At 37.3% G+C, this 26,045-nt stretch overlaps 1 protein-coding gene across 1 annotated transcript in view; it reads right to left on the bottom strand.

Moving 5' to 3' along the window:
* Positions 1-5,623: 5,623 nt before the first annotated feature.
* LOC133630497 (CD81 antigen-like) overlaps positions 5,624-26,045 on the bottom strand; it is a 58,253-nt gene continuing 37,831 nt past the window's right edge. The window contains exons 3-8 of the mRNA XM_062022112.1: positions 19,334-19,431; positions 19,173-19,247; positions 17,305-17,424; positions 13,088-13,186; positions 6,600-6,683; positions 5,624-6,519 (exon numbers count right to left, since the gene is read on the bottom strand). Of these exons, the coding sequence (XP_061878096.1) occupies positions 6,457-6,519; positions 6,600-6,683; positions 13,088-13,186; positions 17,305-17,424; positions 19,173-19,247; positions 19,334-19,431 (539 nt within the window). The 3' untranslated portion in view covers positions 5,624-6,456. The remainder of the gene's footprint in view (positions 6,520-6,599; positions 6,684-13,087; positions 13,187-17,304; positions 17,425-19,172; positions 19,248-19,333; positions 19,432-26,045) is intronic.

Raw genomic sequence — 26,045 nt, 5'->3', positions numbered from 1 at the left:
ATACTTTTTTAATTTAGTCAAATATTTAAATAAATGTTATTGTTTACGCCACAGCTAGATTTACTACATCTGTATATAAAAGCACTTTTAAAGAAAAAGTGTTTTTAATGCAACAATATAATTACTCTTATCCATGAAATTGTTTTTAAAAATAGTATTTGTTAAAATATATATATATATCATTTTTTTTTAAAAATAGTTTTTATATTTTTTAATGAATTAGTTAAATGACAAATGTTATTGTTTACACCACAACTGGATTATATTAGCAGCATTGGCAATTCATCAGTTAACACACCTGTATGTAAAAGTGCTTTAACAAAAGTTATATTTTTAATACAACAATATACTGTTACTCCTTTTACCCATTACTTTTTAAAATGTAGTTTTCATTAAAAAAACAGAAAACATATTTAACTAGTTTTTAAAAATTGTATTTAATACTTTAAATGACAAATGGTATTGTTTACAACACAGCTGGCCTAAATTAAAAGCATTGTCAATTCATCATAGCTAAAAGTGCTGTAACAAAATTGTATTTTTAATGCAACAATATAATTACCCTTGACCATGATTCTTAAGATATTTCATTTTATTCAATAATTTGTTTTATTAAGATTATTGGTGACTTACATTGCAGAACAAAATAAAAGTGTTTTATTTTTGGTTAAAAAAAAAAGGTAGTCACTTTCTACATATATTTAATACCCAAAATATAACAATTATTGTTTATTAATTATACATAGAAAATTAGTCACTTTCTACATATATTTAATAACCAAAAATAAAACAATTTTATTTTGTTCGGCAAATAATAATCTTAATTAAATAAAACACATTTAATAAAATTATTTTATTTAAAAAAAAATAAAAACATAATTATAATTAATTGTTTATTAATTATATGTATAAAAGTAGTCACTTTCTACACATATTTAATAATAAAAATAAAAAAAAAGTTTATTAATTATATGTAGAAAAGTAGTAATTTCCTACATATATTTAATAACCAAAAATAAAACTAAAATATTTTGTTCGGCAATTTAATAAAATTAATGAATTTAAAAAAAACCCAACATGATTATAATTAATTGATAATTAATTATATGTATACAAGTAGTCACTTTCTACATATATTTAATAATAGAAAATAAAACAATTATTGTTTATTAATTATATGTAGAAAAGTAGTCACTTTCTACATATATTTAATAACCAAAAAAATATATATATATTTTGTTCGGCAATTTAATTTTGTTCGGCAAATAACAATAATCCTAATTAAAAAAAACTAATTTAATAAAATTAAATATTTTTTTAAAATAAAAACATAATTATAATTAATTGGTTATTAATTATATGTATAGAAGTAGTCACTTTCTTACATATATTTAATAATAAAAAATTAAACAATTATTGTGTATTTAATTATATGTAGGAAAGTAGTCGCTTTCTACATATTTAATAACCAAAAATAAAACAATTTTATATCGTTTGGCAATGTAAATCAACAATAATCTTAATTAAAAAAAACTGATTAAATAAAATTAAATATTTTTTTTAAATAAAAAAAATAAATTATTAATTGGTTATTAATTATATGTAGAAAAGTAGTCACTTTCTACATATATTTAATAACCAAAAATAAAACAATTGGATTTTGTTCAATAATCCAGTTAACAATAATCTTAATTTAAAAAATGTTTCAGATAAAATAAAAAAATATATAATTAATTGGTTATTGATTATATGTACAAAAGTAGTCACTTTCTACATGTATTTAATAAGCATAAAATAAAACACTTGTGTTTTGTTGTTTCAGTTATAAACGGTGCATTTGCGTTTGAGCAGGCATCTTTCCTTCAACTTTTGACACCTTTGATATTAAGCATGAGTAGTAAATCAGAAGTTTACCTTTGCCTCCTTCACCTGCTCCATGCAGGACAGGGTGCAGCTGCTTCAAAGCATTCCTGCACCACATGCACTAAAACCTCATCTGGACCTCATTGTGCACACTTTTTGCTCACATCTTTGTCTTATTTTGGCAACATGGTGCGCATTAATCTCTGCGGACTGCAGGTTTGTAGCTCATTGTAAAAAGTAGGGAGATTCTTGGAAGGACCAGTTCAAATAATCCCCTACAAAAACACCTGCTGGATCCATTTCTTAGTGTCGGGCGCCCCCTGGCGGCAGCAGTCGTGAATTCTTAACCGTCTCAGCGTGCTGTCACCATGGCAACATGAGACAGAGGCGTGCAGGGGTGTCCAAACTTTTTTTTTTTATATTTAGGGCTCAACTCATGTTTGGTCCTGGGGACCCAGAAGGGTCTCAGGCATAAAAATGTGAAATATTGTTTATATATATGTACTTGAATCTTTAGACTAACTTCACATTTATCTGTCCATAGAAAGTTTCTGTTTTATCCCTTCTAGTTTTTTATGGCAAAAAACAATATTTGATGTGATGTAATTAGACTCTTTAATTAGGGGAATCATTAGTAAAAATTGATTTTGATTCATTGAGCAAAGAAAATAAAATCCCACTAAAACTCAGGGACCCTGAAGGGTCCCACTCAAAAAAGTGTTGAAAATAATTAATTTTTTTTTTCAATTCTTAAGTCTGTAGATCAAAACAGACAGTACAGTAAAAGTGTTAAAAATAAGTCAAATATATATATTTTTTATTTCCAACGCTTTATAGGTCAACCTCAAATCCATCCGTCGATTATAAGTTTTTATTAATTTTCAAATGTGTATTTTTTTTATTAATATTTTAGCCTTAAATAGGTCAATAATTGATAACATTGATTTTGACTCATTATTTTTTTTTATTTAGCAAAAACAGTTAAAAAAAAAAAATCAAATCCCTCTAAAACTCTCAGGGATCCAAAATTAAAAAATAAGTCTTTTTTTTTTTCTACACTTAAGTCTGTAGATCAACTTCAGATCCGCCAATTCTAAGTTTTTTTTTAATCACCTTTTTGTCATAGAAAATTAATTCATAACATTAATTTTGATTATTTCTTTAACAGGCTGTTTTTTTTTTAAATCCCACCAGTTGAAATAATAAGTCAAATATATATTTTTTTATTACCAAAACTTGAATCTCTAGATCAACTTCAAATCTATCCGTTGATTATAAGTTTAAATTGTTTTAAATTAATGTATTATTATTTTAGCCTTAAATAGGTCAATAATTGATAACATTGATTTTGACTCATTATTTTTTGAGCAAAGACAGTTTTAAAAAAAATACCACTAAAACTCCCAGGGATCCAAAATGGTCCCACTCAAAAAAGTGTAAAAAAATAAATAATTCATTTTTTTATTTTTATTTCAACGCTTAAGTCTGGAGATCAACTTCAGATCCGCCAATTGTAAGTTTTTATTTTTTTTAATCACCTTTTTGTCATAGAAAATTGTGTTCATCACAAACTGAAAACATATTTCAAAGTGTAATATTTAATGTGAAGTAATTTGAGCCGTAAATAGGTCAATAATACATAACATTAATTTTGATTATTTTTTTAACAGGCTGTTTAAAAAAAATAAATCCCACTAAAATGTTTTACCGCTCAATAGGTGCCCACTCATACAGTCAAAGTGTTAAAAATAAGTCAATTTTTTTTTTTATTACCAAAACTTGAATCTCTAAATCAACTTCAAAAATTTGTTGATTATAAGTTTTTATTTTTTTAAATTAATTTATTATTATTTTAGTCTTAAATACTTAAACAGGTCAGTCATTGATAACATTGATTTTGACTCATTATTTTTTTTTTTAGCAAAAACAGTTTAAAAACAATACCACTAAAACTCTTAGGGATCCGAAAGGGTCCCACTCAAAAAAGTGTAAAAAAATAATTTATTTTTATTTCAACGCTTAAGTCTGTAGATCAACTTCAGATCCGCCGATTGTGAGTTAAAAATCTTGTAATTCCCTTTTTGTAATAGATTTTTTTAGTTAATGATGAACTGAAATAAATATGCAATATTTCCCCCCAAAAAATATTTAGCCGTAAATAGGTCAATAATTCATAAAAACATAATTTGTTTATATTTTTTTAACAGTCTGTTTAAAAAAAAAATCCTACTAAAATTTTCAGCGATCCAATAGGGGCTCACTTATACAGTAAACGTGTTAAAAAAGTCAAATATATATATATATATATATTTTTATTTCCAACACTTTATAGATCAACTTGAAATCTATCCGTCGATTGTTATTATTTTTTTAAATTAATATTCATGTATTATTATTTTTGCCTTAAATAGGTCAATAACTGATAACATTGATTTTGACTCATTATTTTTTGAGCAAAGGCAGTTTAAAAAAAATAAAATCCTACTAAAACGCTCAGGGACCCACAATAGTCCCACTCAAAAAAGTGTTAAAAATAAGTAATTCTTTTTAAAAAAAATTTTTTATTTCAACGCTTAGTCTGTAGATCAAGTTTTACTTTTTTTAATTCCCTTTTTGTCACAGAACATTTTTGTTAATGACAAACTGAAAAAAAATGCAATACATTTCGCCCCAAATACATTTTTCAAAGTGTAATATTTAATGTGAAGTAATTTGAGCCATAAATAGGTCAATAATTCATAACATTAATTTTATTTTTGTTTTTAGCAGGCTGTTCGGAAAAAAAAAATCCCACTAAAATTCACAGCGATTCAATAGGGACCCACTCATAAAGTCAAAGTGTTAAAAAAAATAAAAAAAATATTTATATATATATATATACATACACACACATATGTATGTATGTATATATTTATATATATATATATTTTTTTATTATTATGCCAAACACAAAATATGCAACATTTTCCCAAAAATATTTCAAAGTGGAATATTTGATGTGAAGTAAATGTCAATCAATAATTCATAACGTTAATATTTATTATTCATTGTTATTTTCTGAGCAAAGTCAGTTTAAAAAACAAATCCCACCACATATCTCAGGGATAAAAAAAAAAAGGTCCCACACATAATTGTTAAAAATAAGTCATAAGTTTTACTTTTAACGCTTAAATCGGTAGATCCACATCAGATCTATCATGTTTGTTTTACACCCCCTTTTTTTTTTTTTAATGGCAAACACAAAATATACAATATTTTCCACCAAAAATATTTCAAAGTGGATAATTCAATGTCAACTAATTGGAGCCTTGAGTAGGTCAATAATTTATAACATTAATTTAGATGCATTATTATGATTATTAACTCAACCCAAAGGGTTGAGTTTTTTCTTGCCCTGATGTGATCCCTGTGGGATCTGAGCCGAGGATGTCGTGGTGGCTTGTGCAGCCCTTTGAGACACTCGTGATTTAGGGCTATAGAAGTAAACATCGATTGATTATTTTTTGAGTATTTACACTGCATGACAGTTTTAATTAGTGAACATTGCAACTTTTTCCCTCATTACAATTCACCTCTTTGCTTTTATTCTACTTTTATGTTTTTTTCTTGGTAATAGTATTTTTAGAACCATCCAAAATTCAGCTGTGAGGCGCAAAGGGCCACCCCTGGGTTAGCATGCTCATTTTATTTACAAATGTTTCAAACTGACGTGTGAATGTGAAAGTAGAGTTTGAGCGACAAAAAAACCAACAGAAATGAGTTTCTTTGTAAAATACATTTAATCCCTTTATATTTGGGCAAACAAGTCACCAGGGGCGGGTGTGCGGGGGAGGTTAGGGGAAGGCGTCGGTGGACGGTGGCAGCCAATCAGAGCGCAGCAAAGAGCACGACGGCGGGCGTCGGCTCCTACACGTGCGACGCCTTCATCCGGCGCCCCCCCTCCACCGCCCCTTCGGGACGTACCAGACGACGAGAACAAGAGGATGCAAGGCAACGAGGTCCTCTGTTATTAGTACTTCAGAGTGTAAATGTAGCAAGACACTTTCCGCCCGCCCGCCCGCCGACATCGTCGACGCCTGATTGGTCGTTAAGGCTGCTCGTTTCGATCGCCGGCGACACGGGCGAGGCGAGCCGGCAACAGACAGCGCGCGATGGCGTCGGACGCAAAGCTAACAGCCGTATAAAAACGTGTGTTCATCAAATATGCACTTTCTCTAGATTATACAACGGAAACATCTGGAAAAAGGACGCAAACCAGGCGAGCGCTTTGGTTGCATCACCTGGCGGAGTGGAGGGCAGATACAATATCCATGCTCAGGCAGTCATAAAGCACTGTTAATATATATATTTACATACAGTTTATACATCAAACAGTGGGGGGGGCGGGGCGGGGGTAAAACGGAGAATACTAAGAGCACGACGGGAAGCGTGGGAACAGCGAATGGAAGAATGTTAGACGAGTGAGCTGGCGTCTACACGTCAGCTTTGCTCCAGCATCAGGAAGAAACGGTGTGCATCCAGCGGGCTAAATACCTGTTCACAGACGGACGAGAGAGAGAGAGAGAGAGGTGGGGAAGAGCGAGGCGGGCCGTTCTAGTAGACGGGACTGTTGCGGATGCCGCAGCACAACACCATGCTGAAGATCATCTCGAATATCTGCAAAAGGGGAGAGGGGGGGGGGTCAGCGCCCACGTCGGCGAGCTCGGGTGCGATCCGTCGCTGCGGCGACAACTCACCATGATGACGGCGACCACCAGGGCGGCGATGCCGATCAGGTAGATCTTGTCGGAGAACAGCTCGCGGATGCGGGTGTGGCAGCTCTGCGGGGCGGAAGGCGTCACACGTTAGGGGCGGAGCGAAGGAAAAGGGTTTTGGTAAGATTTGGCAATGCATTGTGGGGCCGCGGTGGCCATTTGTGACCCGTGCTGGCAAAATGAGTCGGAATACGCACAGGCTAATTTTGACCTACAGGCAAATAAGTGAAATTTTTTTATCTTGGTTGTGTAGTAGAATTTCTGACCTTTTGACCTATATTTCTTGTCTTTTAAGAATGTCCGCTCATTTTCAATACTCTTGTATTTTTGTGCCATTGAATGGACCAGTTATACCGGGGCGGTATAGCTCGGTTGGTAGAGCGGCCGTGCCAGCAACTTGAGGGTTGCAGGTTCGATCCCCGCTTCCGCCATCCTAGTCACTGCCGTTGTGTCCTTGGGCAAGACACTTTACCCACCTGCTCCCAGTGCCACCCACACTGGTTTGAATGTAACTTAGATATTGGGTTTTCACTATGTAAAGCGCTTTGAGTCACTTGAGAAAAAGCGCTATATAAATGTAATTCACTTCACTTCACTTCACTTCACCAGTTGTGGGACAAAAGTGAATATTAAGTCGTGCCAACCTGTCTATAGAATGTGTTGACTGTCTAAAGGATTCGAGTTGTTATGGAACAGATAGGAAAAGCAAAACAAGACACTGACGCACTTGATAAGGAACGATGACGCACAACAGACATATAAAAAATGGGGAACTCGGGAGTGATTTTGGCTTGTGTGTGTCTTGTTGGCTCCGGAGTAACTTGTGGTTTGTCTGCACGACAAACTCAATTCAACCTGCACTTCTGATAATGGGTAAATAAATTTGTTGTACTAAACTACTTTTGTTGCCTGCTTAAGCTTCGGACAATCCACTACAGTTGAAATTGAGATTTTCACAAAAATGAGTCCATAAAGCCACAATCTAGCGATCGCAATCATCGAAATAGCAAGAAAACATCTTAAATCACCTTTATTTGAAGGTTTTGTACGAGGTATGTCTTCAGAAATTAGTCCTTTGTGTTAAAATTCCTTGAGAAAATCAAGTGTTTTCAACGCACACTCGCGGCAATAAGGGGGAATCCCCCTCGCCATATTTGGTATCATTGTGACGCCAAGTTTACCTACTTTCTAAAAATGAGCATGGAATTCCCGATGACGCCATTCTGAACCAATAGAATTCGAATTTTTAAACCTGTCCCGACGTAAACAAATCCGGCTTGTTGCTAAGCGGTCGCTGTGAGGCGTACCCTCATTGGTTGAATCACCCCGCGCGGTGCATTGTGGTATCATGGCAGCGTCCTGATGAAAAACAACACACAATAATTCGAGCGGAATATTTGGTGAAAAAAGGTGATTTTCGAACATTTAATTATTATTTTTGTGGATAAGTCAGACTGTTTTACATTCCGTAATGGATTTAGAAGGTGGAGAGGGTACACAGGCGGTTGAAAGTGCGCTAAATTCACTGCAGTCGGCGAATCTTCTTAGTGCTGCTGGTCAGGAATATTACGGACAGCTGACCAGCTGACAAACTGACCAGTGAACAAAAAAACTGTGACATAACAGTGTTGAAATTTTTGTACATAACCGTTTTCAATAGAGTTGAATATATATTTTTCCTTTAGACATGGGATTTGACTTTAATTGTACCAATTTTGGTGTTGCTACAAGGACTTTTAAGGTATGGTTGCTATGGAGTTTTGTTTTGGAACATTCTGTTCTGGAACAGTAAACTTTAAGCTGGTTTTTCTCAAAACGGACCCTCAAACCTGGTCGACTTCAATCGGATGTAACTCGGTCATTTTCTGTCCGATTCCAACAAACCATATATCATTTTGAAGGTCTTTAGATGGAGAATGTGTAAATTACAATAACTCAGTTTTTAAAATTTCCTCATTGTGACTAATTTTGCCAGCAAAGGTCACATTTTTTGTTGGCCGAAGCCAAAAAAAAAAAAGGTCTGCGGGCTATAGAGCGTTTTCTATTCGGGTTTCAGTACTCTGGAATGCCCTCCCGGTAACAGTTAGAGTTGCTACCTCAGTAGAAGCAATTAAGTCCCATCTTAAAGGCCTACTGAAACCCACTACTACCGACCACGCAGTCTGATAGTTTATATATCAATGATGAAATCTTAACATTGCAACACATGCCAATACGGCCGGGTTAGATTAGTAAAGTGCAATTTTAAATTTCCCGCGAAATATCCTGCTGAAAACGTCTCGGTATGATGACGTTTGCGCGTGACGTCACGGATTGTAGCGGACATTTTGGGACAGCATTGTGGCCAGCTATAAAGTCGTCTGTTTTCATCGCAAAATTCCACAGTATTCTGGACATCTGTGTTGGTGAATCTTTTGCAATTTGTTTAATGAACAATGGAGACAGCAAAGAAGAAAGCTGTAGGTGGGAAGTGGTGTATTAGCGGTCGGCTGCAGCAACACAAACACGTAGCCGGTGTTTCATTGTTTACATTCCGGAAAGATGACAGTCAAGCTTTACCATTGGCCTGTGGAGAACTGGGACAACAGAGACTCTTACCAGGAGGACTTTGAGTTGGATGCACGGTACCGTGAGTACGCAGCTGCGGCTTCCAAACATTTGATCACTTGCCTGTACGTGCGTGCCGCTATGTGCATGTCACGTACGTAACTTTGGGGAAATATATGTGCTGTATGAACTTTGCGGAGGTGAACGGTACTTTGGGCTGTGGGATTGAGTGTGTTGTGCGGGTGTTTGATTTGTATTGGCGGGTTATATGGACGGGAGGGGGGAGGTGTTTGTTATGCGGGATTAATTTGTGGCATATTAAATATAAGCCTGGTTGTGTTGTGGCTAATAGAGTATATATATGTCTTGTGTTTATTTACTGTTTTAGTCATTCCCAGCTGAATATCAGGTCCCACCCGCCTCTCACAGCATCTTTCCTATCTGAATCGCTTCCACTGCCCTCTAGTCCTTCACTTTCACTTTCCTCATCCTCGCTCAAATTAATGGGGAAATCGTCGCTTTCTTGGTCCGAATCGCTCTCGCTGCTGGTGGCCATGATTGTAAACAATGTGCAGATGTGAGGAGCTCCACAACCTGTGACATCACGCTACTTCCGGTACAGGCAAGGCTTTTTTTATCAGCGACCAAAAGTTGCGAACTTTATCGTCGATGTTCTCTACTAAATCCTTTCAGCAAAAATATGGCAATATCGCGAAATGATCAAGTATGACACATAGAATGGACCTGCTATCCCCCTTTAAATAAGACAATTGCATTTCAGTAGGCCTTTAAGTTAAAAAGTGGATTTGGAGCACTGTGCACTATGTGCCCACTAAGGTGGGCACTATGTTTGACACATCAACTTAATGTGTCTTGCATTTATCCATGAGAGCATTTTTGTTGTAAATTGTGAGGTGTGTGTGTTAAAATCATGGTTGTTTTTACAAATGATGACAGATGTGAACAAGAGCATGTATTGTCTTTTGTGTGATGATGTAAATGAGGTGTGGTTGTATTGTATATTAAGTATGTGTCCATGTAAGGGCATTTTATGACTTTTCTTAATTATTACATGCTATAATTTTATTGCATGATTTTTGTATCCCTTTAATTTAGGTAGCCAGGGACTGCAGATGGAAATTAGCTATTTAACTATAATCTGGTACAGAACATATGTGTCTTTGAGCTTAATGTTTCTGTGCATTGTCCCTTCAAATAAAGACTAAACTTAACTAACTTAAAACTCCTTTGTATACGCTAGCCTTTAAATAGACCCCTCCTTTTAGACCAGTTGATCTGCCGTCTCTTTTCTGCTCTCCCCCCCCCTCCAGCGTGGAGAGGTTATTAGGTGACCACAGATGACGCGCTAGCTGTTCAAAGTCGGGACCCGGGGTGGACCACTCATCTGTGCATCAGTTGATGACGTCTCTGCGCTGCTGACTTGTCTCCACTCAAGATGATCTCCTGCTGGCCCCACTATGGACTGGACTCTCACACTATTAACTAGATCCACTCCACGTCCATTGCACCGGTCACCCAGGGGGTGCGGGGAGGGGGGGGGGGGGTCCCCACATCTGCGGTCCCCTCCAAAGTTTCTCATTGTAATTAGACTTAAGACTTCCTTTTATTGTCATTCAAATTTGAACTTTACAGTACAGATAAGAACAACATGCTGTTGCATTAGCTCATTGTAGTGCAGGATAAAAAAGCAATAAGATGCATGTATAAATAAATAGATTACTGTACAGATAAATATATTGCACTTTTGCACTGAGTTGCTGTTGTTCCCAAACTCTTCCATTGTCTTATAATAAAGTTGACTTTGGAATATTTAGGAGCAAGGAAATTTCGCGACTGGATTTGTTGCACAGGTAGCATCCTATGACAGTTCCACGCTGGAAATCACTGAGAGCGGCCCATTCTTTCACAAATGTTTTTAGAAACAGTCTCCATGCCTAAGTGCTTGATTTTATACACAGAGCCAAGTGATTAGGACACCTGATTCTCATCACAGGGTTTCCCACACATTCATTTATTTGTGGCGGTCCGCCACGAAAGAATTACGTCCGCCACAAATAAAAATAAAAAAAAATATATATATATATATATTAAAAAAAATAAATAAAAAAAAATTAAAAAAAAAAAAAAAAGATTGATGAAGCTCTGTGTCTATCTACCACCACTACTGTTTTCTGTTTATTTGTTACTGACTGTGGCAGGACACCTCTGCCTCTGTTTCACTTTATGTTGCTGGTAAATAATATGGTTGTAGTAGTAGGCTAAAGTTAAATTATTTAGTATGCACTAATTAAAGGGGCAGAGCTTTGAGACATTTTAGCTTTTATATTTTATAAGATATATTTTTTGTAAGAACCACAATTAATAAATATATTTCAGTGAATAACTTATTGTTCAAATCTGTATATAAATATGTACATAAAGTATTGTAATTATATTATAAAATGGATGGATGGATGGATGGACGTCCATCCATCCATCTTCAACCGCTTATCCGGAATCGGGTCGCGGGGACAGCAGCTCCAGCAAAGACCCCCAGACTTCCCTCTCCAGAGCAACATTTGCGACTTCCTCCTGGGGAATCCCGAAGCGTTTCCAGGCCAGAGAGGAGATGTAATCCCCCCATCTGGTCCTTGGCCTGCCGCGGGGCCTCCTCCCAGTGGGACGTGCAACGAGGACCTCCCTAGGGAGACGCTCGTGAGGCATCCGCACGAGATGCCCGAACCACCTAAGCTGGCTCCTTTCCAAGCGAAGGAGCAGCGGCTCTACTCCGAGTCTCTCTCGGGTGACTGCACTTCTCACCCTATCTCTAAGGGAGATGCCAGCCACCCTTCTGAGGAAACTCATTTCGGCCGCTTGTATCCGCGATCTTATTCTTTCGGTCATTACCCACACTTCATGACCATAGGTGAGAGTAGGAATGTAGATAGCTCGGTAGACCGAGAGCTTTGCCTTCTGGCTCAGCTCCCGTTTCGTCACAACAGTGCGGCAGAGAGACTGCAATACTGCCCCAGCTGCTCCGATTCTCCGGCTGATGGATGGACGTTTAAAACAAAACTGTTATTAATTAGTAAGTATACATTTTTTTAGCCTTTTTAGAGAAAATCAAATCATTGTAGTAAATTATGCAAATTGCTTGATGATGTCATTGTGACCACGCCCATAGCCACGCCCCCACCGCCACAGGTATCTTGGCAGTTTATGGGAAACACTGCATCATTTGGATGGGTGGCCAAATAATTTTTGCAATATAGTGTATATATCTGCGGCTTATAGTGTAATATATGGAAACAAATGTTTTCCTTCTAAAATTTAGCGGGTGCAGCTTATGGTGCGCTCTATAGTCCGGAAAATACGGTACTTTAATTACTGCTCCGAAAATAACATTCACTCATTTTTGTGCTCACCCATGACTTAAAGTACGTTGTTTGTAGCCCGCAGCTATCTTGGCTAACGCAAACATCCTACTAAATGCTACTAAAACAGGCTTTGATTCAAACGTACCAGTCTAAAAAAAGCAAACATATACCAGGTGATGGCGTAAAAAGTCATGTTTAATCGTCTCACGGTTGCTATCCAGGCTTTTATCAGGCCAGTCTCTTTATTAGCTCACTAATCCGAGTTCTTTGGCTTAGCTTTCACGCTGGGAATGAGAAAAATCTCACCAAATAGTTTATTCCCCACCCCAGAAGCAACCGTGTCAACGATTGTGGCATTTAATGATGCGGCACGTTCGCGGCATGTTTTTGAACTTGCGAAAGAGAAGAACTTGAGCACAGAGTTGTGCATCTAGCCGCGTAAATAAGCCATTTATGCAGAGGCCCGCAGGACCCACAATGCATTGCGTTTACCACATCACACTTTTAATCCCTATGAGAAAAAAAAATTCTGGCGTAGGCACTTACAATTGACGTTCCGGAGCTGGGACACAGGTCGGTGACACCAATCTTGTCCGTCAACTGGGTGAAGAAGGACTCGATTTGACCTTTACCGCAGCAGTTCAGCTGCAACACAAACACACTCATTAGTCCAAACACAATCACAGTGAAAACAACTATTATTATTATTATTATTATCATTATTAGATATGTCCGACAATGTGCGTTTTCTTCGTCTCGCTTTCAAACAGGATACAAGAGGGTTCACTCTGTGCATCGCTCTCGGTGCGTTTATTCAGTAGCGGAATTAAATGAACAAGAGTGAATTTGCTTGTCAGTCATCCACAATCTTTGTCTCTGTGGGCGGAGGCAGGACCGCTCGCGTACACACACAAGATGCTTCAGCCTCGCGAGTCGCGATTCGAGAGTGAGCCTAATGCCCGGTGTGGGAATATTTCGGGTTCAAACAAGTGAATAAGATGAGCCTATTAACATGGACGACGAGCATATTGTTGGAAAGTGATTGTAAAAAAATAATTATAATTAAAAAAAAAAAAAACAGTTTCTCCAACTAGGGAAAAAAACTGCACTTTTTACACACTTACTCTTAGGATCCAAAATAGACATTACATTGATTCAGTAGACAAAAAAATATATTTTTACAGTGCACTGCAAAAAGTCAGTGTTCAAAAACAAGAAAAAAAAATTACAAAAATTAGTGCTATTTTATTTGAACTAAGCAAAATGATCTACCAATAGAACAAGAAAATTTGGCTTGTCAAAACTTTCCAAAACAAGTAAAATTAGCTAACCTCAATGAACCCAAAAATACCTTAAAATAAGTATATTTTCACTAATAACAACTGTACTACTATATGAGTACGTATTTTCTATTGTTTCATTGAAAATAAAACAGCAAAGTCCATTTGGCTGTCATCTGTTTTAATTATGAGACACAATTGTGTCAAAGTCATGATTTTTTTTTTGTACATGCTTAAAATAAGAAATTATTACTTTAAAAAAGTAGTTTTGTACTTGTGAGTGTTGATGACACAGCTTTGCAACAGTTGATATTATAGTTTCAAGCATGTTTTACTCAATATAGGTCATCAAATCTCAGCAACAAGCTGTAAAATCTTACTGAGATCATTTAGGACCAAAACACTTAAAACAAGTAAAACACTAACATAAAATCTGCTTAGTGAGAAGAATGATCTTATCAGACAGAAAATAAGCAAATATCACCCTTATTTGAGATATTTGATCTTACTTAGATTTCAGTTTTTGCAGTGTGCCTATTGAGCTAGAAAGTGAGACAAAGCAGGCAGGACTTGGTTGAGTTTATCAAGGCCAGTTTAACTCATTTACGCTCATCAAAGCTCAGAATTATGCATCACTTTTCTGCAATCACACCAAAACAATATCGGTTTTCATTCTGCAAGAACGAGATCCTCTCGGTTTTCATGAAAAAGCAGAGTAATACCCCAGGATTAAAGTCGGTTTCAAAAATAGCAGTTATAATGGCAGTCAATAGGGCCGAAAGAGGTTTTGAGAGAAAGTGTTTGTATTAGGGCTGCAACAACTAATCGATTAAATCGATTAAAATCGATTATAAAAATAGTTGCCGATTAATTTAGTCATCGATTCGTTGGATCTATGCTATGCGCATGCGCAGAGGCTTTTTTAATTTAAAAATTTTTTTTTTTTAAATAAATCTTTATTTATAAACTGCAACATTTACAAACAGCTGAGAAAAAATAATCAAAATAATTATGGTGCCAGTATGCTGTTTTTTCCAATAAAATACTGGAAAGAATAGAAATGTAGTTTGTCTCTTTTATCCGATTATTAATCGAAGTAATAATTGACAGATTAATCGATTATCAAATTAATCGTTAGTTGCAGCCCTAGTTTATATAATTCATTTTTAGATCCTATTCTAACAAGGTTGCAAACAAAAACACAATGCAAATGAATAAAACAAACAAAAATGAATTTGAAAAAAAGAAAAATGTAAAAAAAAACTCCCAGGTGAGATTTCAAACTGCTAACCTTCAAACGCACAAAAGGAACCCATGTAATGCTCGTTTGGGCCCAATGGGTGACAAGTATTGAACTATTCAATAGAGATGTCCGATGATGGCTTTTTTGCCGATATCCGATATTCCGATATTGTCCAACTCTTAATTACCGATTCCGATATCAACCGATACCGATATATACAGTCGTGGAATTAACACATTATTATGCCTAATTTTGTTGTGATGCCAAGCTGGATGCATTAAACAATGTAACAAGGTTTTCCAAAATAAATCAACTCAAGGAAAAAAATGCCAACATGGCACTGCCATATTTATTATTGAAGTCACAAAGTGCATTATTTTTTTTAACATGCCTCAAAACAGCAGCTTGGAATTTGGGACATGCTCTCCCTGAGAGAGCATGAGGAGGTTGAGGTGGGCGGGGTTGAGGTGTGTGTGTGTGTGGGGGGGGTTTTAGGGGGTAGCGGGGGGTGTATATTGTAGCGTCCCGGAAGCGTTAGTGCTGTTACGGTGCGGATGTTCTCCCGAAATGTGTTTGTCATTCTTGTTTGGTGTGGGTTCACAGTGTGGCGCATATTTGTAACAGTGTTAAAGTTGTTTATACGGCCACCCGCAGTGTGACCTGTATGGCTGTTGACCAAGTATGCATTGCATTCACTTGTGTGTGTGAAAAGCCGTAGATATTATGTGACTGGGCCGGCACGCAAAGGCAGCGCCTTTAAGGTTTATTGGCGCTCTGTACTTCTCCCTACGTCCGTGTACCACTCTGTAAAGCTGCGTTTTAAAAAGTCATTACATTTTAAAGCATTTATCGGCCGATAATATCGGCAGTCCGATATTATCGGATATCTCTTCACGTAGGTTAACTTCATGATTTGTCGTTAAACAAAGACTAAAAACATAAGATAATGTTGCATCTTTCTTATTACACAGAGCAAAAAGTCTTGCTTGTCAAAGTTGTCCCATCAGGTGGAGGTTCGACAGCGATCATATCCAAAACAGCTGACTGCCATTAGCGCCGGCGGGAGTGTCGCAAAGCCCATTTTGATGTCTTTTTTGTTGATGTTGAGTAAAAAGAGCAGCATGTTTACATTGAAACATACAGTAAGTCCTCTTATAGTGTGTTTAAAAGGCAGCAAGGCAGTGTTGTTGAGCTTGTAAATGACAGCGCACAACCGTGATGCCAAGCGGAGAGTTTTGGATCTCTACACTTTGGCCAGCGTTTGCAAAAGTCTGCGTTTTTAAAGACAAAATTATGCGTCCGGGTGTGGACAAGAGGCCTAAACGCAGAGATAAGTATGCGTTCATTAAGTGAAGGGGCGGTATGGCGTAGTGGGTAGAGCAGCCATGCCAGAAACCTGAGAGTTGCAGGTTCGCTCCCCGCCTCTTGACATCCAAATCGCTGCCGTTGTGTCCTTGGGCAGGACACTTCACCCTTGCCCCCGGTGCCGCTCACACTGGTGAATGAATGATGATAGGTGGTGGTCGGAGGGGCCGTAGGCGCAAACTGGCAGCCTCGCTTCCGTCAGTCTACCCCAGGGCAGCTGTGGCTACAAATGTAGCTTACCCCCACCAGGTGTGAATGAATGATGGGTTCCCACTTCTCTGTGAGCGCTTTGAGTATCTGATAATAGAAAAGCGCGATATAAAATCTAATCCATTATTAAGTACCTGTGTTCGTGTGGACATGGCCTTAGAACCATCCGTCAATATCATTTTGTTTTCTTACATTTTATGCCCTTTTTGTCAAAGCAAACCCTGTTTTAGGGCAAAAAACACAAAATATGCAATACTTCCCCCCCCAAAAAAAATTCAAGAACGAATATTTGAGGTGTAATTAGACTCAAATAGGTTAGTTTAAATAAATAAATAAATCACACTTCCGGGGAACCCAAAAGAGTCCACTTAAAGTGTTAAAAATAAGTTATACGTATAATTATTTTTTTCTACTTTCACTGCTTGAAGTTTTGGCGGTGTAATAAATACTCATGTTTAACCAATTATTGAATAATCGTGTAATTAATTGTGATTACAATATCAATCTAAATGATCGTTTGTATTATTTTTGTTAAAATCGTCCAGCGCTACATCGGCCTTGTTTTTAATGAATACTTTGGCCTACTACGCTATTTTATTTTTAAGGTCATTATGGTGGTACTTGGAGAGCAGTGTTTTTTTATGTGTGGTGTGGTGGGTGTCTACCGTCTCATGGAAGATCTTCAGCACTGAAGCGGCGGCCTTCTTCTTTTCCGAGTCAGTGAAGGTTTGTGCCGTGACTTTGTCGTAGATTGAGTCGTAGTAGTTGATCATCTCCTTGGACACCTGAGACACCCGCGAGAGGAGAAAGTCAGGCTGCAGTCGTGCTCTGTGGGTGTGTACGTGTGTGTTTGTATTTCTACCCTTCTTGAGACATCAACAAAGAAAAGTACCTTCCATATGAGGACCGGTGAACAAGTCAGGACCGAAATCATGGTCCCAATACGGAAAACCATTGCATTTAATATAAAATGTCTCATTTGCACCCCTGGTGGTGAAATCTATCAACATTGGAGTGGTCCCAAAAAGAAAGGATTTTTCAAATTGACCAAAGTGCTCCTTTGGTCAGCATATGAAATAACAAGTATGTGTAAGAAATTCAAAGGCGCCCCCTTTGTCCAAAATTAATAACACAAATAAAAATAAATATGTATATAGAGACATACTGTAATAACTTGAAGTTACAATTACAAACAAAACATTCAAAAAATAAATGAACTAAGAAGCAGTATTTCTCACAATGTGTCGATTTTTTTCTTATAAAATTGGGAACAATTTCTCATATTCTTTCTGTTTCTGTAATATCGCAATATTTTCTCGTAAAAGTATTACTTTTCAATGCAAAATGGTGACATTTGTCATATAAAATTCAGACTTTTATCACAAGATTGCCAATGTTTTTGTTGTTCTTGTAAAATAGTGACATTTTTTGAGTAAAATGATGACTTTTGTCATAATTTTGCCAAGTGAAATTCCGATTATTATGATATTACCAAAATTTTAAAGTTTTCTTATAAAATTGTGACTTTTGTCGGGTAAAATTACGACTCTTTTGATAAAATTGCCAAAATGTTAAGCTTTTCTTGTAAAATTGCGACTGTAATTTAGTAAAATTCCAACTTTTATCATAATATCGCACACATGTTCAGTTTCTCTTGTAACATTTTGACTTGCGTTGAGTAAAATTACGACTTTTATTATAATACTGCCAAAATTCAAAGTTTTTCCTTGTGAAATTGTAACTCATTTTTCACAACAAGCTTTTTTATATTTACATAGTTTGTATATATTAATAATGTTGTAAATACAAATCTTTATATATCTAGAAAGGGTGGTCCCAAAGAGGTAGGCATTATTCGGTGGTCTCAAGAAAATAAAAAATACAAGAATGTGTGTGTTGTCTCACAGTGTCTTTGCTTGTTTTTGTAATATCGCAATATTTTGTAGTAAAATTATTACTTTTTAATGCAAAATGGTGACATTTGTCATATAAAATTCAGACTTTTATCACAATATTGCCCATGTTTTTGTTGTTCTTGTAAAATAGTGACATTTTTTGGAGTAAAATTATGACTTATGTCATAATTTTGCCAAGTGAAATTCCGATTATTATCATATTACCAAAATTTTAACGTTTTCTTATAAAATTGTGACTTTTGTCGGTTAAAATTACGACTCTTTTGATAAAATTGCCAAAATGTTAAGCTTTTCTTGTAAAATTGCGACTGTAATTTAGTAAAATTCCAACTTTTATCATAATATTGCACACATGTTCAGTTTCTCTTGTAACATTTTGACTTGCGTTGAGTAAAATTACGACTTTTATTATAATACTGCCAAAATTCAAAGTTTTTCCTTGTGAAATTGTAACTCATTTTTCACAACAAGCTTTTTTATATTTACATAGTTTGTATATATTAATAATTTTGTAAATACACATCTTTATATATCTAGAAAGGGTGGTCCCAAAGAGGTAGGCATTATTCGGAGGTCTCAAGAAGGTAACAAATAGAAGAATGTGTGTGTTGTCTCACAGTGTCTTTGTGCATGAAGCCCCAGATGCCAGCAGCCACCTCGCAGGCAAACAGGATGACGAGGCAAGCGAAGAACTGCAGAAGGAACAACGTAATCACATAAACATTGAATATTTGACCTGGATTTAAGTTGCTGAATATGCACACACACGGCGACTTACAGTTCCCAGCAGACATTGAGACTCCTGGATGGCGCCGTAGCAGCCGAGGAAGCCCACCACCATCATCACCGCGCCAACAGCGATCAGGATGTGGACGCCTGCCGAGACACGAGAGGTAGCTTTTGAAGGACAATCTTATTAGCAGACCAGATTTTATTATTATGCACTAGCGTTGACGCTTTATAGCCAGCAGGGGGCGCAGCGCTGCTTAGTTTACAGCAGTGAGTCATGTTGCAGTTATGTGGTCACAAAGTGGTTTCAGTTCCCTCTTTAAATCTTCTCCATTCACAGTTTTTCATGCGTGGAGATGAAAAGTGCAACACACGGCGGATCAGAGGAAGTTGGACTGATCACTGCACGACACGGCAAAGAACCAAAGCGTCGCTTCGGCCCTTTTCTTTGTGGCGCCACACCAGACGACAAACACAAGTGCACAGTGGGCTGATAGGAGTGTGGGTCAGAGGTCGGCTGCGGAAAGGAACAAGCAGAATGTGTAGGGATGGTCGATACGGCCTGAAATCTAAACCGCGATATATGCTGTAACTCCGATAACAATACATATCTACAATATAAAATTTGACATATGGTAGATTCTACCATATGGTATGGTAGAATAATTTCTTAACAGGTTCCTGAATTAGCTGCGGCCACATACACTATATTGCCAGAAGTATTTAGCCACCTGCCTTGACTCACATATGAACTTGAAGTGCCATGCCATTCCTAACCCATAGGGTTCAATATGATGTCAGGCCACCTTTTGCAGCTATTACAGCTTCAACTCTTATGGGAAGGCTGTCCACAAGGTTGCGGAGTGTGTTAATAGGAATTTTCAACCATTTTTCCAAAAGCGCATTGGTGAGGTCACACACTGATGTTGGTCTGGCTCTCAGTCCCCGTTCTAATTCATCCCAAAGGTGTTTTATCAGGTTCAGGTCAGGACTCTGTGCAGGCCAGTCAAGTTCATCCACACCAGACTCTGTCATCCATGTCTTTATGGACCTTGCTTTGTGCACTGGTGCACAGTCATGTAGGAAGAGAAAGGGGCCCGTTCCAAACTGTTCCCACAAGGTCGGGAGCATGGAATTGTCCAAAATGTTTTGGTATACTGGAGCATTCAAAGTTCCTTTCCCTGGAACTAAGGGGCCAAGCCAAACTCCTGAAAAACAACCCGACACCATAATTACTCCTCCACCAAAATTTCACACTCGGCACAATACAGTCCAAAATGTACCGTTCTCCTGGCAACCTCCAAACCCAGACTCGTTCATCAGATTGCCAGATGGAAAAGCGTGATTCTTTAATTTTTTTTGCAAATAAAGCAATCTGATGTTGTCTTTATTTTTTAGTTTTAATTCCATGATTTTAATAGTCCGGCCCGCGTGTGCACAGATTTTCCTCCATGCGGCCCCTGAGATAAAATGAGTTTGACACCCCTGGTCTATTGATTCTCAAACTGTGGTACAAAGAATCACTTAATTAAATATTCAAACACAGTGTTACCGTTCAAACTGTGTGTACCGTTACAGTGGTCAAAATATTAAATGTAATTGTTCAACATAAAAATCTGCCTTGTTTTTAATGATTAAATAGGCCTACTTCGCTACTGGTTTTTAATGTTGGTCATTATGGCGGTAGTTGGAGAGACAAGTGTTTTCCGAAGTGGTACTTGGTGAAAAAAGTTTTCCAAACCACTACCAACAACAACATTTTCATTGTGAATTGTTGGTAGGTGTGTGATTGACAGGTGTAGCTCACCTCTCCCCCAAAAATGGAAAAAGATGGGGGGAAAATATATTTGTTGTTTTAATGTTTTTGTAGGAGGACAAACATGACACAAACCTTCCTACGTGTTAAAAAGCCCACTGTTTAATATGTTTGTGTTTATGCTTCACTGATGACAATATTTGGCCAGCGCAGTTTTGTCCTACTAATTTCGGCTGTCCTTGAACTCACCGTAGTTTGTTTACATGTACGACTTTCCCCGTTGCTGCCACAGAAAGACGTGTTTTATGCTACTACTCCTTTGTCTCATTTTGACCACCAAAGGTTTTATGCTGTTCGTAAATGCACAAAGGTGAGCTTTATTGCGGTTATTGACTTGTTGGAGTGCTAATAATCCATGCTAACATGCTATTTAGGCGAGCTGTGTGTACATATTGCATCATTGAGCCTCGTTTGTAGGTATATTTGAGCTCATTTAATTTCCTTTACTTATGTCCTCTGTGTATTTAATTTATATTTTGCATGTCTCATGACACATATTGGCTGCATTTCTGATTGTGTGCCATGTTGTTCCAGACCACAGCAAATGTCACCATGTTGTTCCAGACCACAGCAAACGTTACCCAGCTTGCAAAGATTGTAATAGATCCATTAGAAGAAGACAGCCTGTCTTTTCCTTTAACTTGGACACACACATCTATACCTTTTGGCAGTTTAAATGTGTTGCCTTCATTATAACACTTACATAAGGCTTTTAACTTTTTGGGGCTCCAGAAAGATTTTTTTTTTTGTATATTTGGTCCAATATGGCTCTTTCAACACGTTGGGTTGCCGACCCCTGCCCTACACTGCAAAAACTGAAATCTAAGTAAGATGAAATATCTCAAATAAGGGTGATATTTGCTTATTTTCTGTCTGATAAGATAATTCTTCTCTCTAAGCAGATTTTATGTAAGAGTGTTTTACTTGTTTTAAGGGTTTTGGGCCTAAATTGTCTAAGATATTAAGATATAAGATATTACAGCTTGTTGCTGAGATTTTATGACCTATATTGAGTGAAACATGCTTGAAACTAGAATATCAACTGTTGCAAAGCTGTGTCATCAACACTCACAAGTATAAAAACTACTTTTTTAAAGAAATATTTTTTTACTTCAAGTATGAAAAAAAAAAAATCATGATTTTGACACGAATGTGTCTCATAATTAAGACAGATGACAGCCAAATGGACTTTGCTGTTTTATTTTCAATGAAACAATAGAAAATACGTACTCATATAGTAGTACAGTTGGCACAGTACAGTAAACTGACAGTTAATATTTAAACATTTAACATGTGACATTCCTAACCATTTTGAACAGAAATAGTTCATGCACATTCAGATAAATTCTTCAAAATTACAATTAAAAAAAATTTGGCCGGGGGCCGGGCTGTATAGACTGAAAGAGCACGCACTTGGCGCGATGATGTCATGGTATCGATGGAAAAATGCATCTTTAGACCATATGATTTGCCTGAGCGGCTAGGAGACCCCGAGAGTAACAAGTGGTTGCCTTTCCATTAAGAACAATAAACTAGTTTTTAGTGTAAGTTTGCTGGTTTCAAGAAATGTAATGCCGAGCGCATACCATTATGTCAAGATAACGGCACTAGCATTTACTTCATTTAAGAATATTTTTCAACATATTGAGCAAAAAGGTGTCTTTTTTTTCTACCAAGAAAAGTGCACTTGTTATTAGTGAGAATAAACTTATTTGAAGGTATTTTTGGGTTCATTGAGGTTAGCTAATTTTACTTGTTTTGGAAAGTCTTGACATGCCAAATTTTCTTGTTCTATTGTAGGGCTGCAACAACTAATCGATTAAATAGATTAAAATCGATTATACAAATAGTTGCCGATTAATTTAGTCATCGATTCGTTGGATCTATGCTATGCGCATGCGCAGAGGCTTTAAAAAAATAAATAAAATAAAATAAAATACATTTAAATAAACCTTTATTTATAAACTGCAACATGTACAAACAGCTGAGAAACAATAATCCAAATAAGTATGGTGCCAGTATGCTGTTTTTTTCCAATAAAATACTGGAAAGGATAGAAATGTAGTTTGTCTCTTTTATCTGATTATTAATCGATTAATCGAAGTAATAATCGACAGATTAATCGATGATCAAATTAATCGTTAGTTGCAGCCCTATTATATTGGCAGATAATTTTGCTTAGTTCAAATAAAATACCCCTCATTTTTGTGTTTTTTTTTCTTGTTTTTGAACACTGACTTTTTGCAGTGTAAATGGATGGAGATTATTTGTCATTTGATGCACATATATACCAACTAGTGCATTTCCCTGCATCAACCTTACACGGTAAATAATGTGTTTCTGTGGCAGCCAAGCGGTGATGTCATGGCGCGGCAATGGGGAAGCGGTGCAGAGGCCGTCGTCGTCGTCAGTCCTGCTTGTCAAGACATAATTCAATTGTGGCCCGGCAGCTTGTACGCCCCGCCCCCCACTCTGTCCACCACTCACGCTAATGCTAATTTCCAAATCGATATCTTGGCAGCTGCCCAAGCCATGGCGTCATCTTTTCAGTTGCACCTCTCACGGTCTCGCCCTTTCGTCCCGTTTTCTCTCGGCGGCAGCAAAACAGCAGCCGTCTGAAATGATGCTCTCAATAATTCCATTTACTTAAATGTCCCTTCCTGCCTGTCTTGATTTCATCTCCCGCCCTGCCATTTTGTGCTTTTCTGCATCCAGCTGCTCGAGGGGATCTCATTTTTGTAACCCAATTCTCTGTTGTGGTGGTTTCATTTTCATGTCACTCGTAAATCTGGTGAGCAGTCACGATTTTTTAGAATTCTCTCAACACACATTGTTTGGAAGCCCATGATGTATGGCAACCTGTGAAGGATATATAACGCTTCTTCTTGAAAAGAGAGTGGTTTATTGGACGTAAGAATCGTGTTTTTAAACTGGCATTACAAACATTTTGTTTTGCTAAAGACCAACTAGCTTTTTTGCAAAAAAAAAACAAAACATTTGTACAATTATATACCCAATTCTTTCTTTGGCTGATAACCGGTTGACTAGGGCGTGTCTCTATGCAGCATAAAGCGGCAGCACACCATCGACGCCCTGACCAATTGCAACGGAGTAGGGCGTGGTCGGAAAATAAGCTGCAGAGTCCATGTCGGCCAAAAGGAGAAGAATGCAGATTTCCTCCGTTCTAGTTAAGTTAAAGTTAAAGTACCAATGATTGTCACAGACACACTAGGTGTGGTGAAATTTGTCCTCTGCATTTGACCCATCCCCTTGATCACCCCCTGGGAGGTGAGGGGAGCAGTGGGCAGCAGCGGTGCCGCGCCCGGGAATCATTTTTTGGTGATTTAACCCCCAATTCCAACCCTTGATGCTGAGTGCCAAGCAGGGAGGTAATGGGTCCCATTTTTATAGTCTTTGGTATGACTCGGCCGGGGGTTTGAACTCACAACTACCGATCTCAGGCGGACATTCTAACCACTAGGCCACTGAGTAGGTGGCCTAGTGATTCTATTTAGGAAAATGTACTAAAGTTAAGGTTGAATTACCAATGATTGTCACACAAACCCCGGCCGAGTCATACCAAAGACTATAAAATGGGACCCATTACCTCCCTGCTTGGCAGTCAGCATCAAGGGTTGGAATTGGGGGTTTGAATCACCAAAAATGATTCCCGGGCACAGCCCCCGCTGCTGCTCACTGCTACCCTCACCTCCCAGGGGGTGGTAAAGGGTGATGGGTCAAATACAGAGAATAATTTCGCCACACCTAGTTATAGGTCACCACTGAGATAGAATCATTTTTGAAAGCCTTTGAAATGAGCAGTAAGGCAGGGGTTCTTAACCTTTTTGACCCCGGGGGCTCAACTTTTCCACGACAGAAGGCCCGGAGCCCACTCAGTTATTAACATGATTGAATTAGTGATCATACTCTTGGATGTTAATCATACGTAATAAGTACATCTAAGCTACTGTATTTACAGTTTAACAGGATCAACCTTGTCGAATGATATGAAAACATGTGTTAGCACAAATATCAATGATTATAAGTCAGGCGGATTACAAAAATAAATACTAACCAAATATACAACAAAATTACGCAATCTAAAATAATTTAGATTAAATAGTAATATGTTTCTTAAACTGACATTTTTTTAAAGTGCAAATGAAAATACAAAATCTCTAGACTTCGCTTTGTTGGATGTTGTCATTACTGCCACAATGGGCTCCCGCCTTATGGTTAAGAACAACTGCAGTGGAGGACCCTTTATTTTTTGGAATTGTGTCCATCACATAGGGTTTTTTTTCTTTATGCACTCTAAATCGTAAATAAACCCTAGCAAAAGTCAGCTAACAATGGAGTCAATGATAGTCGCTCTATTCGATCAGATCAGCAGGTACCAGAAGGTAAGAAAGTTGCTTTTGCATAACATAGTGAAACAAAACGCCAGATAATATGTCTTACCTTATATACACACACACACACACACACCATAATAATACTCCTATGTTGAAGCACATCAAGCGGTGCGGCTTCATGGCTTACCAAAGTCGTACTAAAACATTTTGATAAGATTTTTGAGCGTCGTGTGTAATGTTCTATATTTCAATGGAACATATAAAATGTTGGTGTTGTTTACTTGAGTCATATTGCCATCATAGTGCAGTCTAAACGTACCTCTTATGTTTGACTGCCATCTACTGGTCACACTTATTACACCATGTACCAAATAAAATTGCTTCAAGGTCAGTAAGCAAAACCAGAATTATTCCGTATATTAGGCGCACCGGGTTATAAGGCGCACTGTCGAGTTTTGAGGGAAAAAAAGGATTTTAAGTGTGCCTTATAGTCCGGAAAATAACGTAATATTCTGGTCACGAAAGATAAATGGAGTATTGTTGGCAGTTTTCGGATGTTGTTTAGAGGGCAAAATAGTGTACTCCATTAG

The sequence above is a fragment of the Entelurus aequoreus genome, linkage group LG02, assembly GCF_033978785.1.
Source record: "Entelurus aequoreus isolate RoL-2023_Sb linkage group LG02, RoL_Eaeq_v1.1, whole genome shotgun sequence".
Taxonomy (NCBI): domain Eukaryota; kingdom Metazoa; phylum Chordata; class Actinopteri; order Syngnathiformes; family Syngnathidae; genus Entelurus; species Entelurus aequoreus.
Note: the sequence above shows the minus strand (reverse complement) of the source record. Positions and strands in the feature narration are given on the sequence as shown.